Source organism: Silurus aristotelis (assembly GCF_946808225.1).
Source record: "Silurus aristotelis genome assembly, chromosome: 18".
Lineage (NCBI taxonomy): Eukaryota > Metazoa > Chordata > Actinopteri > Siluriformes > Siluridae > Silurus > Silurus aristotelis.
In genome coordinates, this window is record NC_139591.1 from 5,537,853 (window position 1) to 5,553,448 (window position 15,596).

The 15,596-nt window shown below is 39.8% G+C and overlaps 1 protein-coding gene across 4 annotated transcripts in view; it reads left to right on the forward strand.

Annotated features, from left to right (window-relative positions):
• cadm2a (cell adhesion molecule 2a) overlaps positions 1-15,596 on the forward strand; it is a 380,897-nt gene that overhangs the window by 282,585 nt on the left and 82,716 nt on the right. For all 4 annotated transcript variants that reach the window (XM_083568236.1, XM_083568237.1, XM_083568235.1 and 1 more), the window contains one exon: positions 14,411-14,560. In XM_083568236.1, the coding sequence (XP_083424362.1) occupies positions 14,411-14,560 (150 nt within the window). The remainder of the gene's footprint in view (positions 1-14,410; positions 14,561-15,596) is intronic.

Here is a 15,596-nt window from a genome sequence, read left to right on the forward strand (position 1 = left end):
TGTGATTAAAATACTGTGCTGTGCTGGGTTTATAATGTTTAAACTTTTTTTTTTTTTTTTTTTTTTTTTTTGCTACCTGGTCTTAGATATAAATCCTTTGAAAAAATATTTGACAGCAAAAAACAAGCAATTCTTAGCCTTATAGAAAACATCTTGCGGAACACAAGAAATAGTTGAAAACATTTTGTGCATTCATCCAGCATATTGTTTCACTTTTTTTGTTCTTCGATCCAAATCTCTAGAACACATGACATTTCTGCGTGAGGGTTTCGACTCGGTATGTGCCTCACGGCTCGGTTTAGCGGCTTTCATCTCCAAAATAATATATGGCATGTTTGGTTCACTTCACTTCCTGGAGTTGGGTTGATTTCGAATCAAGTCACTTGCCTGCAATCAACCCACGCTAGAGTTCTCTTGGAACTGATCTGAGAGCTCACACACTTGGATTGGTTGTTTTCGTGGTCTAAACTCCATTGCGAATGAGGGTGTTCTCATCTGTTCGAACAAACTGCATCCAGGTTCATCTTAGACGGTAATCCATGTCTAGTGCAATGCATCTCTTATAACGATATAGGAAATCCATGGCTTTAGTAATGGAAAAGGAGGTGTATTGTAGATGACTGAGCCAAAGAGACGTCCCCTCATCTTATTTGCAATCTAATAGAGGTATTGGCATCATGTGCTCATATTTATATTGATCCAAATGGAGGTGTGCGATCCACGTTTGGCAGACGTCGTAGCAAACTCATTTGTTTGTTTTGAAGAGCTTTTGCACCTGGTCTCGAGTCTCTGGGTTTTGGCAATCGCCTGGCCCATGGCACGAGCTTTTTTCCGAACATCAACTTGTAAACAAAATGTCACCTGAAATACTGCATGTGTGTAAAAAGTAGCTTCGCTTTTTTATTAGGGAACACGGAAAGCCAAGGCAAAGCTGCTTGTTTCGTATAGTAGCTTTTGCTTCAGTGTCGTGGAGAACGAATCAGGATTTTACTTCTGACTTTTATTTTATTAGGTCTTGTGGTAAAACTAAACCCTCGTTTTATGACTCCTACTCTCGTCTTCTTTAATACGGTGTCGTGTCCTTCACACTGCTGTTATATCATTTCATTGCTATTGTTTGCCACATTGTTAAACACTGAGTCACCAGGACCCTGAGAGCCATAGTATTAAATATTTACAGAGAAAAGTTTGCTCGGGTCGTTAAAACAAAAAGAAAAAAACAGAACACCGGTTTGTTCTTAGTTAGATTGAGTGTTTGAGTTCCCACACTCACTCACTTACACACGCTCCAAATGTGTTTTTGTTGATTTGTGTTCTATCTGTGCCTGTATTGTCATTGATTGTGTCCTTCATGTGTCGTTATTGCTTGCACCTGTTTTCAATTTACCTTTGATTAGTTTGTATATTTCAACACACGAGGGATCTTAGCGCCAGGCAAAGTCATGTTCAGTGTGTACTCGGCTCTTCAGCGAGCCGCTTAGTTTTGTTCGCTTCTCGATCTCACCTTGTTTCCTGTTTTGTGTATTTTGATTAGCCCATCTTCGCTGAATTCGTCTGGATTTGTCTGCCTGCCTCCTTCACAAAAAAAAAAAAAATCCCTTATCATTACATTTTGTTTTGTATTGCGTTTTTAACAATGAACATTGTCTCAAAGCATCTTTACAGAGATAAAGCAGTTATAAAAGAATGTATAAGTTTGTCATTTATAATTGTAATTTTGTCATGAGTAATAAGTGAGCCAGTGGCAACTATGGCAAGAAAAAAACTCCCTGAAATAGCATTAGGAGGAAACCTTCAGATCAGCCAGACTCAAATGGGAACCCATTCTCATCTTAGTGTCACCGAATGTCCATTCGTTACAGCTCATCGTTGTTGAGGTGTGCAGTGATAGCTGATTAAATGCAACCTGTGGTCCTGAACCATTGTAGAAACTGTTGACATTAACTACAGTCCAAATATATTTTCAAAACTACTGTGTGTAATTTCATGGATCCCCAGGCCATTGATTCTTAAATTTCCCGAACTGCACATAATGGCCTCCAATCGAAAAGAACCCCATTCAGAGGCAGGGCACCAGGACGAAGCAGGCAGATCCGGGGAGAGAAAAGGGATAGGAATTTTGGTTGCCTCAGGAGCTCCGTTTACAATATCCCAATCAATGCTATCTGCCCTCTTCTGTATGCAAGATGCCTGATTAGTGGAGATCGCTGTGACAGGGATAGAGTATGATATTTCTCCCAGTCAATTTCATGACCAATTCTGCTCTCTAGCCTCTAGTTACACACAGTTATTGCATTTTCAAGATACAAAATTGCTATCCTGCAACGATAGGGTGAACAAATTCTCTTTTAGCACTTGAGAGCCTGGCAAAGAGTACATGTAATAACACGTCTAGATTCCACTTATACTTTTTTTTAATAAACTTTCATTCATTTAGTCAGTAATTCATTCATTTATCTTCAGTAAGTGCTTTATCTTGGTCAGGGTAATGATGGATCCAAATCCAATCCCACAGTGTGTGAGATTACACCCTAAATACACCCTGGAGGAGACATCAGTGCTTTTTTTTAATCGTTAATAATAATAGACATTAGGGATGTGCATCTCCATAGCTGAGACCGATGCGATTCACACCTCTATATTGTGGTATGTGTGTTGTCTTGTGTTGTCTGTCTGTACTGTTTTTCGGCTGCACTGTTTGCACTCGATGCACTTTATGTAGCTTTGTGTTGTGTGTTGTAGCTCTATGTTGTTTAGTGTAGCACCAGGGTTCTGGAGGAACGTTGTCTCGTTTTTACTGTGTACTGTGTACCACTGTGTATAGTAGAAATGACAATAAAAGACTCTTGACCTTGACCTATGCATAGCCAACGATATGATACATCAAAGATACATATGAATCCAATCAACGATTTGATTAAACATAATGTGATTCACTGCAATACGATGCAATGGAAAAATGTGATGCTTTGCAGTTCTGCATGGTACACTTGGTCCACGTTTATTTCTATGGTTCAGACAGACAGCGAATCACATTTTTTATCCAAATCAATTTACATACATACATACATACATACATACATACATACATACATACATACATACATACATACATACATACATACATACATACATACATACATACATACATACATACATACATACATACATACATACATACATACAGACGTTCTTTTCCTGTGATGTCTGCAGGAGGGTGCAGCTCTGCCTCTGCCATGTTAATCTGTATTCTATGTGACTCTGAGGACACGCCTCGGTCTCCAAGTCATATTCACGTAGCAGCAGTGGTGCTGCGAGAACGCGCTCGAGAAACAGTTTAGCGAGAAGAAAACCAACTACATATAAAATATTGGTCCCAAATTATTGGTCACTTTCTAAATAATAACAGAATAGTGCATCTACTAATGATTATGTATAAATAAATGAGTTTTTACCGATGCAAATATGTTAAAATCGATGCATAGGGATACAAATGCCAACTTGTATCCGATGCACACTTTTTAAAATCGATGCTTCACGTCGATATGACTCACAATATGACAAACAGTCGCCACGGCTGCTCATCAGGGACAAATTCACATCATTCACCTTAACTGTTGATTTGTGTAAAGCTGCTTTGAGACAATGTCTGTTGTGAAAAGCGCTATACAAATAAACTTGACTTGACTCGACTTGACAATAACTTTTATTGGTGAATCATACCATCGCTAATAGACATACTACAGTATGAATACTATTGTCAAAATATTATGTTTCTCATCCACTGCAAATTACCACAATGTCATTCTAATCAATTACTACTTTCATCATTCCTGACAAAATATAAATAAGCCAGAACCTTTTATCAGTCCTTGCAAAGACTTGCAAATAGTGTTACTGAGCAAACCTTGCACTTTGCTCGTGTTAATAATTATCTGTGTATCTGTAGCTACATGGTTGTCCTGTGTGGCTTATCCTCTGTTTGTATAGTTTTTGTTCACCATCTGTCACACTGCGAGGCCTCCAACCAACGTCACCAGTTTCAGAAATCCATTATGGATGACAGTGAAAAGGCTTTTATATGCACTTGGGTTCACTTCCCAGCAGGTTAACACATAGAGGTATTTGTTTCGGCGCAAGCAAAAAATATACCACCTGCGTTTTAGACCTGAAACGACCGGCTGTTAGATGCAAAGTGGGCTGAATGTGTGAGCTGCAGTTGGTACTAAAGTAATCATAACCACCTGTGCGCAGTCTGAGTGTGAAAAATATATAGTCATTCAATGAACAAGCAAGAGAGGGATGACTAGTTTATCTGGGTGCATGAGCGGGTGTGTAGTTGCGCATACACAATCGTGTGTGTGTGTGTGTGTGTGTGTGTGTGTGTGTGTGTGTGTGTGTGTGTGTGTGCAGGCTATTAGTGTTACTACACTGAAGAAACTGCTCCATGTTGTTGCTTTGTTTACAGTGGCAGGAACAGCTGTGCACCGCACTAATTGTGTAAATGAGACTGGAAGTGCTGATGCCAGGTCATTTTGTTGTTTGAAAATTAATTTGATTTCTCGGAATCAAAAATTATAGTGTTTTCTTAGAAAGTGGGGGCCCTGCCTCTGTCTGGAAGTGGCGCGTCCCTTTTTTTCCCCCTGTGTGTAATTACATTTATTCCCAAAATGAAACCTGGAAAATCAGCCCCATTTCCGTGTTTGCTAGTTCCCCCCTTGCACTGGGGCATTCTGGGGGAAAGAAAAAACTCTTAATTAGGCAACAATGCTGCAGATGTTAGCAATTAGGTATCTGTAATAAAAAATGCTCAGATCAAGTGTACATCGATAATTAGCTGAGTGAATGTTATCTCCACACTCATTTATCAAGCCCTGGTGAAAAATAAATGGGTTTGTTTTGCATTTACAGTGCTTTGTGTTCAAGTGTTCAGCCCCTTGAACAACATCAGTTCCTGGTGTGGATCTGAAATGAGCCTACATTTGTATCTAATCAGAAATTAGCTTTAGAAGTTAAAAAAGGCACTTAGGTAAATTCATGATTTGCTGTCTGTCTGAACCATAGAAGTAAAAGGGAACTATCTGTACCACATTGAATTGCATAGCATTATATTTTTCCATTGCATTGTATTACATCGAATCACACCACATCGGTAGCTGTCTCCTATGCTCAGCTATTAAAATGCACACTCTCTAACAATTACAGGGGTCTCAAAGAAACAGAAGTACCGTAATTTCCGGACTATAAAGCGCACCCATATATAAGCCTGAATTTTACAGATATTTTTATTTTTAACATAAATAAGCCACACCTGTCTATGAGCCGTGTACACCTGTCTACACTAATGTACTTTACACAGGTTTTAACGAAAGACACGTTACACACGGTGTAACGGGTGAAATATGTTGCGCTTCCTTTAGGAGCATAGCGGTATTTTGGGAATAGCCTGCCAGAAGCGAGCTCTCCCTTCACCCAGACTCAACGCGCTACAACGGCTTGTATCTAAACAGTAGCCGACCAAGAAAGTCATTGTTCACTGTCTTCCTCCTTCCTTTCACAACTATTTCTCTCGGGAATTTATCTTTTGGCATCGTCGTGCGTTTAAAAATCACCCGATGGAAGTTTTTTCTCCCGATGCCGTGCAGCTCAGAACACAGGTGAGGTGCGTTTTTTCGTTTCCGTTCGGAAATTTCATTGGTTCAGTTTTTTGGCTTGAAGTTTGTGAAACCGGGAAAAACCTAGGAAAAATGTATTATTTAGCCACTTCGTTGTTTAAGCCACGGGGTTCAAAACGTGGGAAAAAAGTAGCAGCTTATAGTCCGAAAAATACGGTATATAAACTGAGATCATGTCACACATTAAGTGCATACATGTGAGCTCCATGCATCTAATTATACACAGTATTAAAACAGCACAGTAGTAATGCAGACTAAAAGAAGAAAATTGTGTATAGTTAACAACCATTTCATATTTTTAAATTGTGATTTAGTTGTTTTTGTTGTTATCCCCGAATCAAAAATCTAGACCGCCACCTGCAGAGATACCTGACTGGAGCTTTAAACTGAGACTTTTCTTATTCCAAAATAAGATAGAAATAGAGAAGCTTTTTCAGGTCTTATATAAAACATGAGCGTGGCTCTGTTTCAGTCCGCATAACAAGCAACCCGATTCCTCTCACCACAGAGAGCCCCGCCGTCCTCATTAACCACCCCATCGATCGCAAGAAAAGCCTGTCTCTGCTGGGGAAGGAAATGATCAAGGACAGGTAAGCTTCCATCCCACAGCTACCCCCTGCCTGCCTCCTCCAAACCGGAGAAAGGTGTTTCACTGCGCCTCAGAGCATCTCGCAGCGACGAGGAAGAAAGTTATTAAGCGCACACCATTCCAATTGCAGCTTTTTTCACTGACGTCTTAAATAAACGCTCTGGGTCAGAAGCATGCATAATTGTCTGGAGCCTTGTTTGTTGAAACTGGAAGGGGGTAGATGGGATAGATCACCCAAATGCCATCTGTTTTTTCCTCTCTATGCCTTGGCATACAGCTCTAAACATCTGGCTACACACAGGACAGAGTTGGCAGCATTGGCCCAAGCACAACCACGGCCATGTCCCTGTCTGTTGGGTCTCAAGTCTGCAATAACTTCCCCTGCGTGGGCCGACCTGGCTAATCTAGGGGATGAAGATGCAGAGCGAGATTTAAATTAATATTTCCTGTAGCTCCTTTGACTCACTTATGGCTGAAAAGGCACTCGGGCTTGTTGTTATCACTTCGGTTCCTGCATGACAGGAAAATGCCATCTTCCTCTATGTACCGCTTGTAACATTATTTACCTTACTTCCTTCATATTAGCAGATCTCAGATGATAAACCATGGCGATTCTCAAGATGACCTTTTCTTACCTTCTATCGTTTATTTTTATGGAAGTGTGTGTGTGTGTATGTGTACGTGCATGCGTGTAACCAGGCTAAAGGTTAGAGGCTTGTCTTCCCCCAGGCAGTCTGCAGGGTCTTGCAGAGGCAGGGCAAAGCTACAGAGTTCTGCTAAAGGTCAGCTTGTTCAGGCTCCCCTCTAAAAGGTTACGGCAGTATCCAGGATTTAAGGTGGAGGCCGGCAGCAATCTTTCTCGCTCTCACTCGAGCACAGACACATACACACAAGCACATGCACAGCCCGTGTTTTGCAGCTTCTTGAAGGAATACTCCAGCATCGTTCAGCCTTATCTCTATCAATATCATTTGTACTCTAGCATGTGGGCCAATCGGTATAACAGATAAATTAGTTTCTTATCTGTCATTTATCCCAGTTATCAAATCTTTGAGCCAGACTGGGAAGGTGAATAGTGGGAATGGTTCCTACACCATATTAAGGTGTATACATATGCATTAGTGGAAATAAAAAAAAAAGTTTGTTCTTCCTTCTTTGCTCCTTCTCTTATTTTTAACCTATTTTCTTTCAACAGTTCCGCCCTGCCTTTCTCTGTCTCTCTCTCCCACTGTGGGACAGTCAAGAAGGGAGCTAATTTTACACATGGACCTGAGAGACAGAAGGCATGAGATAGTGAGAGGGTGAGATAGGGAAAATAAATTAGCTGATTGACAGAGTGGGCAAGAGAGGCACCGGTATAGAGGGGTTGTGGCCCACCTCAGACAGCACCGATCCCTAGGGAGGCGCCTCTCAATCAGCCAGGCCTGGCTAGAGGGAAGGGCGGAAGAACTTACTTCACTGCTCAATTAAGCAAACACTGGAATATGCCAGTTCTAATCAAATCACCACAATGCGCCGAATCTCCCAGGAGCAGCAGCGCAGCAGGGACAGAAGGGCGACAAAACTAATGCAAATTCTCCCAACACTCTTCAAACACACCATATATGTGCACATGTAGAGAGAAAATAGAATGTCGGTCACCCAGATAATACTAAAAAGGCCCTCCATTTTCTCCAGCATATAGAAGACTTGGGCTTTAACCTATGCTTTTAGTCCATTCCCAGGAGGAGTGGGGAAAAGGTGTCCAGGTCTGAGCTTTGATTCTGTGCTTTTGAACAATGTCACAATAATAGGCACAGGCAAATTATAATAGTAAGCCTAATGTGGCATATTAAGCCCACGATCATACCCAGACCATAAAGCGTAACCTTAATGCCCCGGTGTTCATCAGTCTATTATTCCATCTCTTGAGTAAGTCGCTGTGATGTTTAATTGCTTTTCTCCAGCAGCTCAAGGCAATAGCAGAGTAAAAATTCGACTTCATTACAACAGCTGTGCCCTGCACTGATTGCTCTGGGCATTGCCAGAGCAAGTCGAGATCAGTGGTCCATTCAAGGCATTTAAACGATGATGTCTAGGAACACAAAGTAAAGAGCAATAATGAGGTTTTCTCTCGTCGTCACGGCTGACCTGAACACTTGCATTCTCGACTCGAGACTTAAGTTTAAAAGTTGCATCAGTATTTATGCATATCGAAAAAAGCTAAAGGTTATGAAGGTGCTTCTTTCGTGGCAAAAATAACAACGTTCGGAGCATTCTGTCTTCTCCCAGATGGTGCATGCTGAATGTTGTACCAACCAAATGTTTAAATGCACCTACACCTAGACTAGAGATTTTTTTTTTTTTTTTTACTTCTTACTTTTTTGCTATTCCCTTAAATTTAGAGGAAAAGTAAAGGCTAGAAAATCTCAAATATTGACCAAAAATATTTGTCATTTATTTTAGTTTCTTCAGAGTTACCCTTGATGACAGCTTTGCACAGTTTGGAAGTCTTTCCACCAGTAATGAGAGAGACAGAGACTGAGAGAGTGAAAGAGAGCGAGAGTACAATATGTGGAATAGAGTTATGAGTGGAAAGTAGTAGTGGGGGGGAGAGAGAGTAACAGGGTGGGAGGGAAAAATAGGGAGAGAAAGGGTAGGAGTAACGGAAGAAAGAAGAGACACTTGCTGGCAGGCAATGCTTCACGCAAAAACCCTTATGAATAATGCATGTTCCCTACCTAGACTAACATAGATACATCTCTGCCTCACTTTTTCTCCTTTTTCTTCTTCCATTTTTAACTTCCACTGTTTCTGTGGAAGAGTTTAATCAGTGCTGAAAATGACACATCCTCTTTAGAGGGACTTGCCGCCACTCTTCAGTATAAGGCTCATTAAGTCAAGCCCGGCATCGGTGTCAACATAGGTGAAAATGGCTCTTACTTGTGGCTGCGTGGTTCATTAGCTTCGTTTTTTTTTCAAGCAAAAGCAATAAATGGCAAATTCAACAAATTCGGGTGAGTGGTAGCTCAGTGGTTAAGGCGCAGGGTTATCCAGGAAGGTCAGGAGTTCAAGCCGTGGTATCGCCAACCTGCCACTCTTAAACAAGGCCCTTAACCCTCTGTGCTCCAGGGATGCCGCATCATGGCTGACCCTGTGATCTGACCCCAGCTTCTGATCAAGCTGGGATATGTGAAGAAAAAATTTCACTGTGCTTTAATGTATATGTGACAAATAAAAGATATTCTATTCTAACAGCCAGTGGATGACTCTAAATATGAGAGATGGACATGGAAGTGTAGGACAGCCAAGATTTTTCCACACAGGCACACAGCACTCCTTACAACCATCAGATTCTTCAATCCAGGAGCCAGAAGGCTGGAATTTATGCAAGTCATTGAAAATCATTGATTCACTCTTCTTGAAGGAAAAGTGCACAGGGCAAACATCACAAAATTAGCCACTTTGAGTTTGCTGAAGTGTTTTTTTCCTTAATGTTGATGCAAGTACTTATACATTAAGTAGACTCATAACAATGCACTTTTTTCTCTAACTTGAACTCTATTAGGCCTATAAGTTATTCCTAAAATTCTCTTTTCTATTAGTTAGTTGATTAATGAAGAGTCTACCGACATGTGCCTATAATCAATTACAGTCATCCATGTCTTTTTTTCAGATCCCAGCTAGAACTCAAATGGCCTTCAAAGATGGCTAACTCCAACTTACACACACACACACACACACACACACACACACACACACACACACACACACACACACACACACACACAAATTCAAGTTTATTTTTAATGACACACTATGTCTAACATTTGGAAGTGCTCTTTTTTTATTGTGAGGATTACAAAAATAAATATATAAATAAATAAATAAATAAACCAGGTGTTTAAAGCATATGGATTCACTCTCTCGAGTACGAGCATATTTACACTATATGGACAAAAGTTTGTGGACACAATTTATCGTAAAAACCTTTTTTGACTTCCCATTTCACATTTAGTCTCCTTTAATGTCAGGTATTGATATAGGTGAGGTGAGGAGGCCTGGGGTGCAGTCAGTGTTCCAATTCATCTCAAAGGTTTTAATAGGGTTGAGGATAGAGTTCTATAGCTGGCCACTCAAGATCTTCCACACCAAACCAATATAAAGCATATCTTCATTGAGCTGGCTTTGCGCACAGGAACATTGTTATGCTGGAACAGGTTTGGGATTCCTAGTTCAGTTGAAGACACCATAAAAGCAACTAAGACAACTTACATAATTGCACGTTTGCAACTTTGTGGTAAAAGCTTGAGGAAGAAACACATATGGCTGGAAAAGTCAGTTGTCTCAATACTTCTATATTCTATCCACAATATACCTCTAAATTAAATATATTATTTTATACAGGTATATGTCTGGTGTTATAAAATGGCTTGTTGCACATAGTATTTGTCCTCAATTTGCTCTCAACTCTACTTTTTCAAAGACCATCATAACCATATGTGTTTTTTCCCCTCAGATCCTTGCAACAAAGCTGTAAGCACACACATGCCTGGAAAGCATGCTCTATCATCATAATCTTCCTTATACTAGAACTTAAGAGACCCAGAGAGTGCCCCTGTGCACAAAGCAAGGTCCATTTAGAAATAGTTTGTCAAACTTGTAATGGAAGAACTCAAATGGCTTGCACAGAGCACTGACCTCAACCTCTCTGCACACATTTGTGGATGAATTGGAATGCTTACTGTACCTAAGGCGATATTACCCGACATCACCTGATCTCACTAATGCTTTTCTGGCTGAATGAGCACAAATCCCATCAGCCACACTGAAAAGCGTTTCAAAAACAATAGAGTGAGTACGGCAAAAACAGAACTAAACCTGTAACATAAAGTTCTCGGGGAGAACATCGTTAAACAGCTCTTGAATGGGAAAAACATACAGAGCCAAATAGCTTCAAAATCCCTGTCAGTAAGTACATTTGGTTTTGATAATATACAGGTGGAAAGTTTATGGAAGGCAGTGGAAGACTGTACAAGATGCTCTTAGACTAATAATGATGTAAAAACAAGCCAACAGTCACTTAAAAACCGTTGCAGGACGACCTGACAGCCACAATGATAAGCATTGCATTGCACACCTATTTCCTATACCAGTCTCCTCTGCTTAAAAACCGTTTAGACAAATCTGAACGCCTATGACGAAACTGGAAAATTGAGCTTTTTGGCAATAATGTTTGGAGAGAGAACTGTATTATCTGTATTATCTGTTTGGAAACAGAATATAGTCTTTTCTCAGGAAGACTATACATACAGTAGTGATTAAAGAGTATTTAATCAAACAAGAAATGGAAACTTGGGAGAAGGTGGATGTTTAAACCATAAAAAAAAAATCTGCCTGGTCTTGCTTGAATCCAATTGAAAATAAATTAAGGACTTATAATTGTAAATCCATTAGATGAACCAACATTACCTTGGGAAATTGAAGGGGCAATACTAGAGCCACGCTACTGCAAAAAATCTGAATACGTCTACCATTAGGCAGAGCTTTGCAGCAAAATATTAATGTTGTTTTGTAGGGTCTGAATATTCTTTGCTATCAGTGTTGTTTTTGTTTTAGTTGTGGCTGTAAAGCTTACACTGTATATATTTTTTGTGCATGTAATAAATTAGCATTTCTGTAGTAACAGAAGAGTCATCACATTGACTCTCTAAATACTTTAAGTGGATTTAGTGGATTAAAAATTGTTGATTTTGCCAAGCTTCCTGTCAGGAGACATTTGTTTAACATCTAAAGTCTAAAAGTCTAAAGCCTGATGTTTTTTTTTTTTTTTACTTCATAATACATGAATACTATTTTTTGTTTACATTTTGTACAAATTGAAATGATCTATACATTTGAAGAAATATATAAAATAAACATTTCATATATATTACATTTATATTAAGTAATATATAAATATATATTGTTTAAGTGTCTGAATACTAATTGTGTGATAGTAAACCAATTCTAAATGTACCATAATGTGAGGTGCTTGTTTTCGTACTATTATTTCATACATATTTGAAAGAATAAGGGATATGATATACTACAGATACAAAAGGCTTACATTTGGAAGCATCCAGATATACTGTAACTATAAGCAAAATACCAGCATACCACAGTCAAAGTTTGTTGCCATGGTGACAGTGTGGAGGAGAAGACAGGCCTGCTGAAGATATGGAAAAAGATCTTCAGCTTTATGACTGGGTTTTACCAAATGCGCCACAAAAAATGGCCTATTTCCCCAAATCGTTGCACCATTTGTGCTTGAACAGAAAGAAATTGTTTTAATATGTATGACCTCGTGTGACCATGAAATGCCCCCCGTTCCCACATGGAAGAAATGGAATGAGCTTGTTAGGTTGAACCAGGCAATGAGCAGGAATCGTCAACTCATCAACCACGTTGCTTACTTCCATACTGTGAATATACACCAACTAGCGCTTATATTATGGCATTATAACATTATGACTGGTAAATCAATAACACTGATTATCTCTTCATCATGGCACCTGTTAGTGGGTGGGATTTATTAGGCAGCAAGTGAGCAAGTTGATGTGTTAGAAGCAGGAAAAATGGGCAAGTGTAAGGATTTGAGTGAATTTGACAAGGGCTGAATTGTGACGTCTAGACGACTGTGCATTGAAGCGTCTCCAAAACTGCAACTTTTGTGGGCTGTTCCCGGTCTGCTTTAATTAATCAAAAGTGGTCCAAGGAAGGAACAGTGGTGAACCGGCTACAGGTTTGTGGGCGGCCGAGGATCATTGATGCATGTGGGGAGCTAAGGCTGGCCTGTGTGGTCCGAATCCAACAGACGAGCTAGTGTAGTGTGAATTGCTGATTGTGTATATGTATTCTTATTAAAAAATCTAAATAAAAAATCTTACAAATTGGCATAAAACTGCTTTGGCCAGATTACATTATTGAATATTTCCCTTTCCTGCTTTGTTGTGTTTTATATAGTGGCTTCAGGTGCAAGACTCAAAACCATGTTCCCAAAGTCAAAGTTTTTTGTATGCCGTAAGCTTTCCATTAGGGATGTTGATGCGCATTTATATGACAGTCCTTTCCTCTTTCGCCTCCCTCTCGGACCCCTCATTGTCTCAGTGTGATATCTATTACCCGTCCTGAGTGCTTGTTACACGCCGTCTGTGGCATAGACTTTGACCCTGTGGTATGAGGCGCGTCATTGGCGCACTATAAATACGCATGGATTATTCATCTATCACTTATTCTCCAGGGACTCCTTTATATATGCACACATTTTCATTATCTCTCCTCTCTGCATTCCTCCGCAGTGCAAGGTCATTTATTATTGGGTTCTCCAACCCTGGGGTGCCACACAAGATGTCAGTTTGTGAATAATTTCTTAACGGAGCTAAAGCTTTACTCACTCTCTCGTTAAAACGTGACACCTTGCGTCTCAGGGACTGACCCTGATGGATTGTTTTTATCATTATTTAGTCGCTTCATGGGCACCTACTGCGAGCTCCTCGTGTTTCAGTTTCCAATAATTTTTTTTTATTATTATTATATATATATATATATTTATTTATTTATTTTTTTTTTACTTCTCTATGCTATGCTAATTTAGACCATGCCAAACTATCTTGCTCAAGGGCACTTAGGAGACTGTCGGTTCCACAAACACAGTCACCCAGTGTCCAGTAAGAGACAAAGGCTAATAAAATTTGTTACGCACCAAGTCTAAAGCCAAACCCCTTCGCTCTTTTGTCACTACGGAACATTGTGTCATATCTTGTTAGATGTAGAACAAGTACACCAGTTTGGATTCCTCATGTACCCCAGTCAAGGTTTTCACATTGTGCATGAATCAATTTGCTTGGGTTTCTGTAAAGCTGCTTTGAGACAATGTCTGTTGTGAAAAGCGCTATACAAATAAACTTGACTTGACTTGACTTGACTTGATTTTGCAAAATGTAGTTGAGTAAAAAGTAAGATATTTAAAAGTAAAAGTCTTACCAAATGGAAATACTTTACTTTAAAGTACTAAAGTAACACCGTCTAACACCCAGTAACAGTTAAGCTCTTTTCTTTCCCTGTGAGGCCACTTTGTGTGCATACCTGACCACAATCTGCTTTTCTCTCCACACCTGTTTCCCAGGAGCCCAAGGCCAGTTCCCAATTGTCCAGAATGTGACGGTGACAGAGGGAGGGACGGCCAATCTGACCTGTCGCGTGGATCATAATGACAACACTTCCCTCCAGTGGTCAAACCCAGCACAGCAAACTCTCTTCTTTGGGGATAAGAAAGGTGAGTGAGGCTGACCCAAAGATATTAGGACGGAAGGGATCCGAGTGACCGGTGACTTATTGCTTTAGTTGGCGGATGAAATGTGTTTAGTGTTAGGGTTCTGCTTTTTGCAATGTATTGGGCGAAATTGATTTATGGTGTTTGGTTTTTGAGGGTTTTTTTTTTCTGTGTTATGTGATTTAACTGCAAAACTACAGTGGATCTAAAAAGAAAAAAACCCAGACTGTTATTTGAGAAATTTTAGAGGTATGTAATGTATGGGCCTTCAAACGAGCAGCCTGTCAACGGTATCACAGAGGAAAAGAGAGCGAGAGTGATGCACACAATTATACCCACTTTCTTTATCTCTCATGCGTCTCCCTTTGTCTATCTTAGTTCTTGTTGTGCTCTCTCTCTCTCTCTCTCTCTCTCTCTCTCTCTCTCTCTCTCTCTCTCTCTCTGTTTCTCACTCTCTCGCTACCCTTTTTCTGCTCTCCCACACACATAGCAAACTAGGGCAGTGCCATGATTTATGTTGTGGGCTGCTAACATATTACATTTGATAAATGATGTAAGACACCATGCTCATCCAATGGCTTTTAGAGCATTTACACACTCTTTGATCATATCTCTCTTTTCAGAGTATTCACAGCATTAAAGCCAAACCAATGTTTTGCAAATACCTACACATTTACACTTTAGACCAGTTCGATGCTTTAGAACATTTATGGATTGTAGGTGAGGCTGATTTACATAGGACATGAATGAAATAACTATTCTAGATGACCTACTGTCATTGAAACATAGTTCTAGGTGATCTAGATAATCTACTGCTATTGAAACATGGTTCTACGTGAACTACAGCCTTTGAAATATGGTTCTAGTTAATCTAGATAATCTACTGCTTTTCAAAATGTGGTTCTAGGTGAACTTCTGCCATTGAAACATGGTTCTAGATTATCTAGATAACCTACTGGCAGTGAAACATGGTTCTAGGTGAACTACAGCCATTGAAACATGGTTCTAGGTGAACTACAGCCATTGAAACATTGTTCTA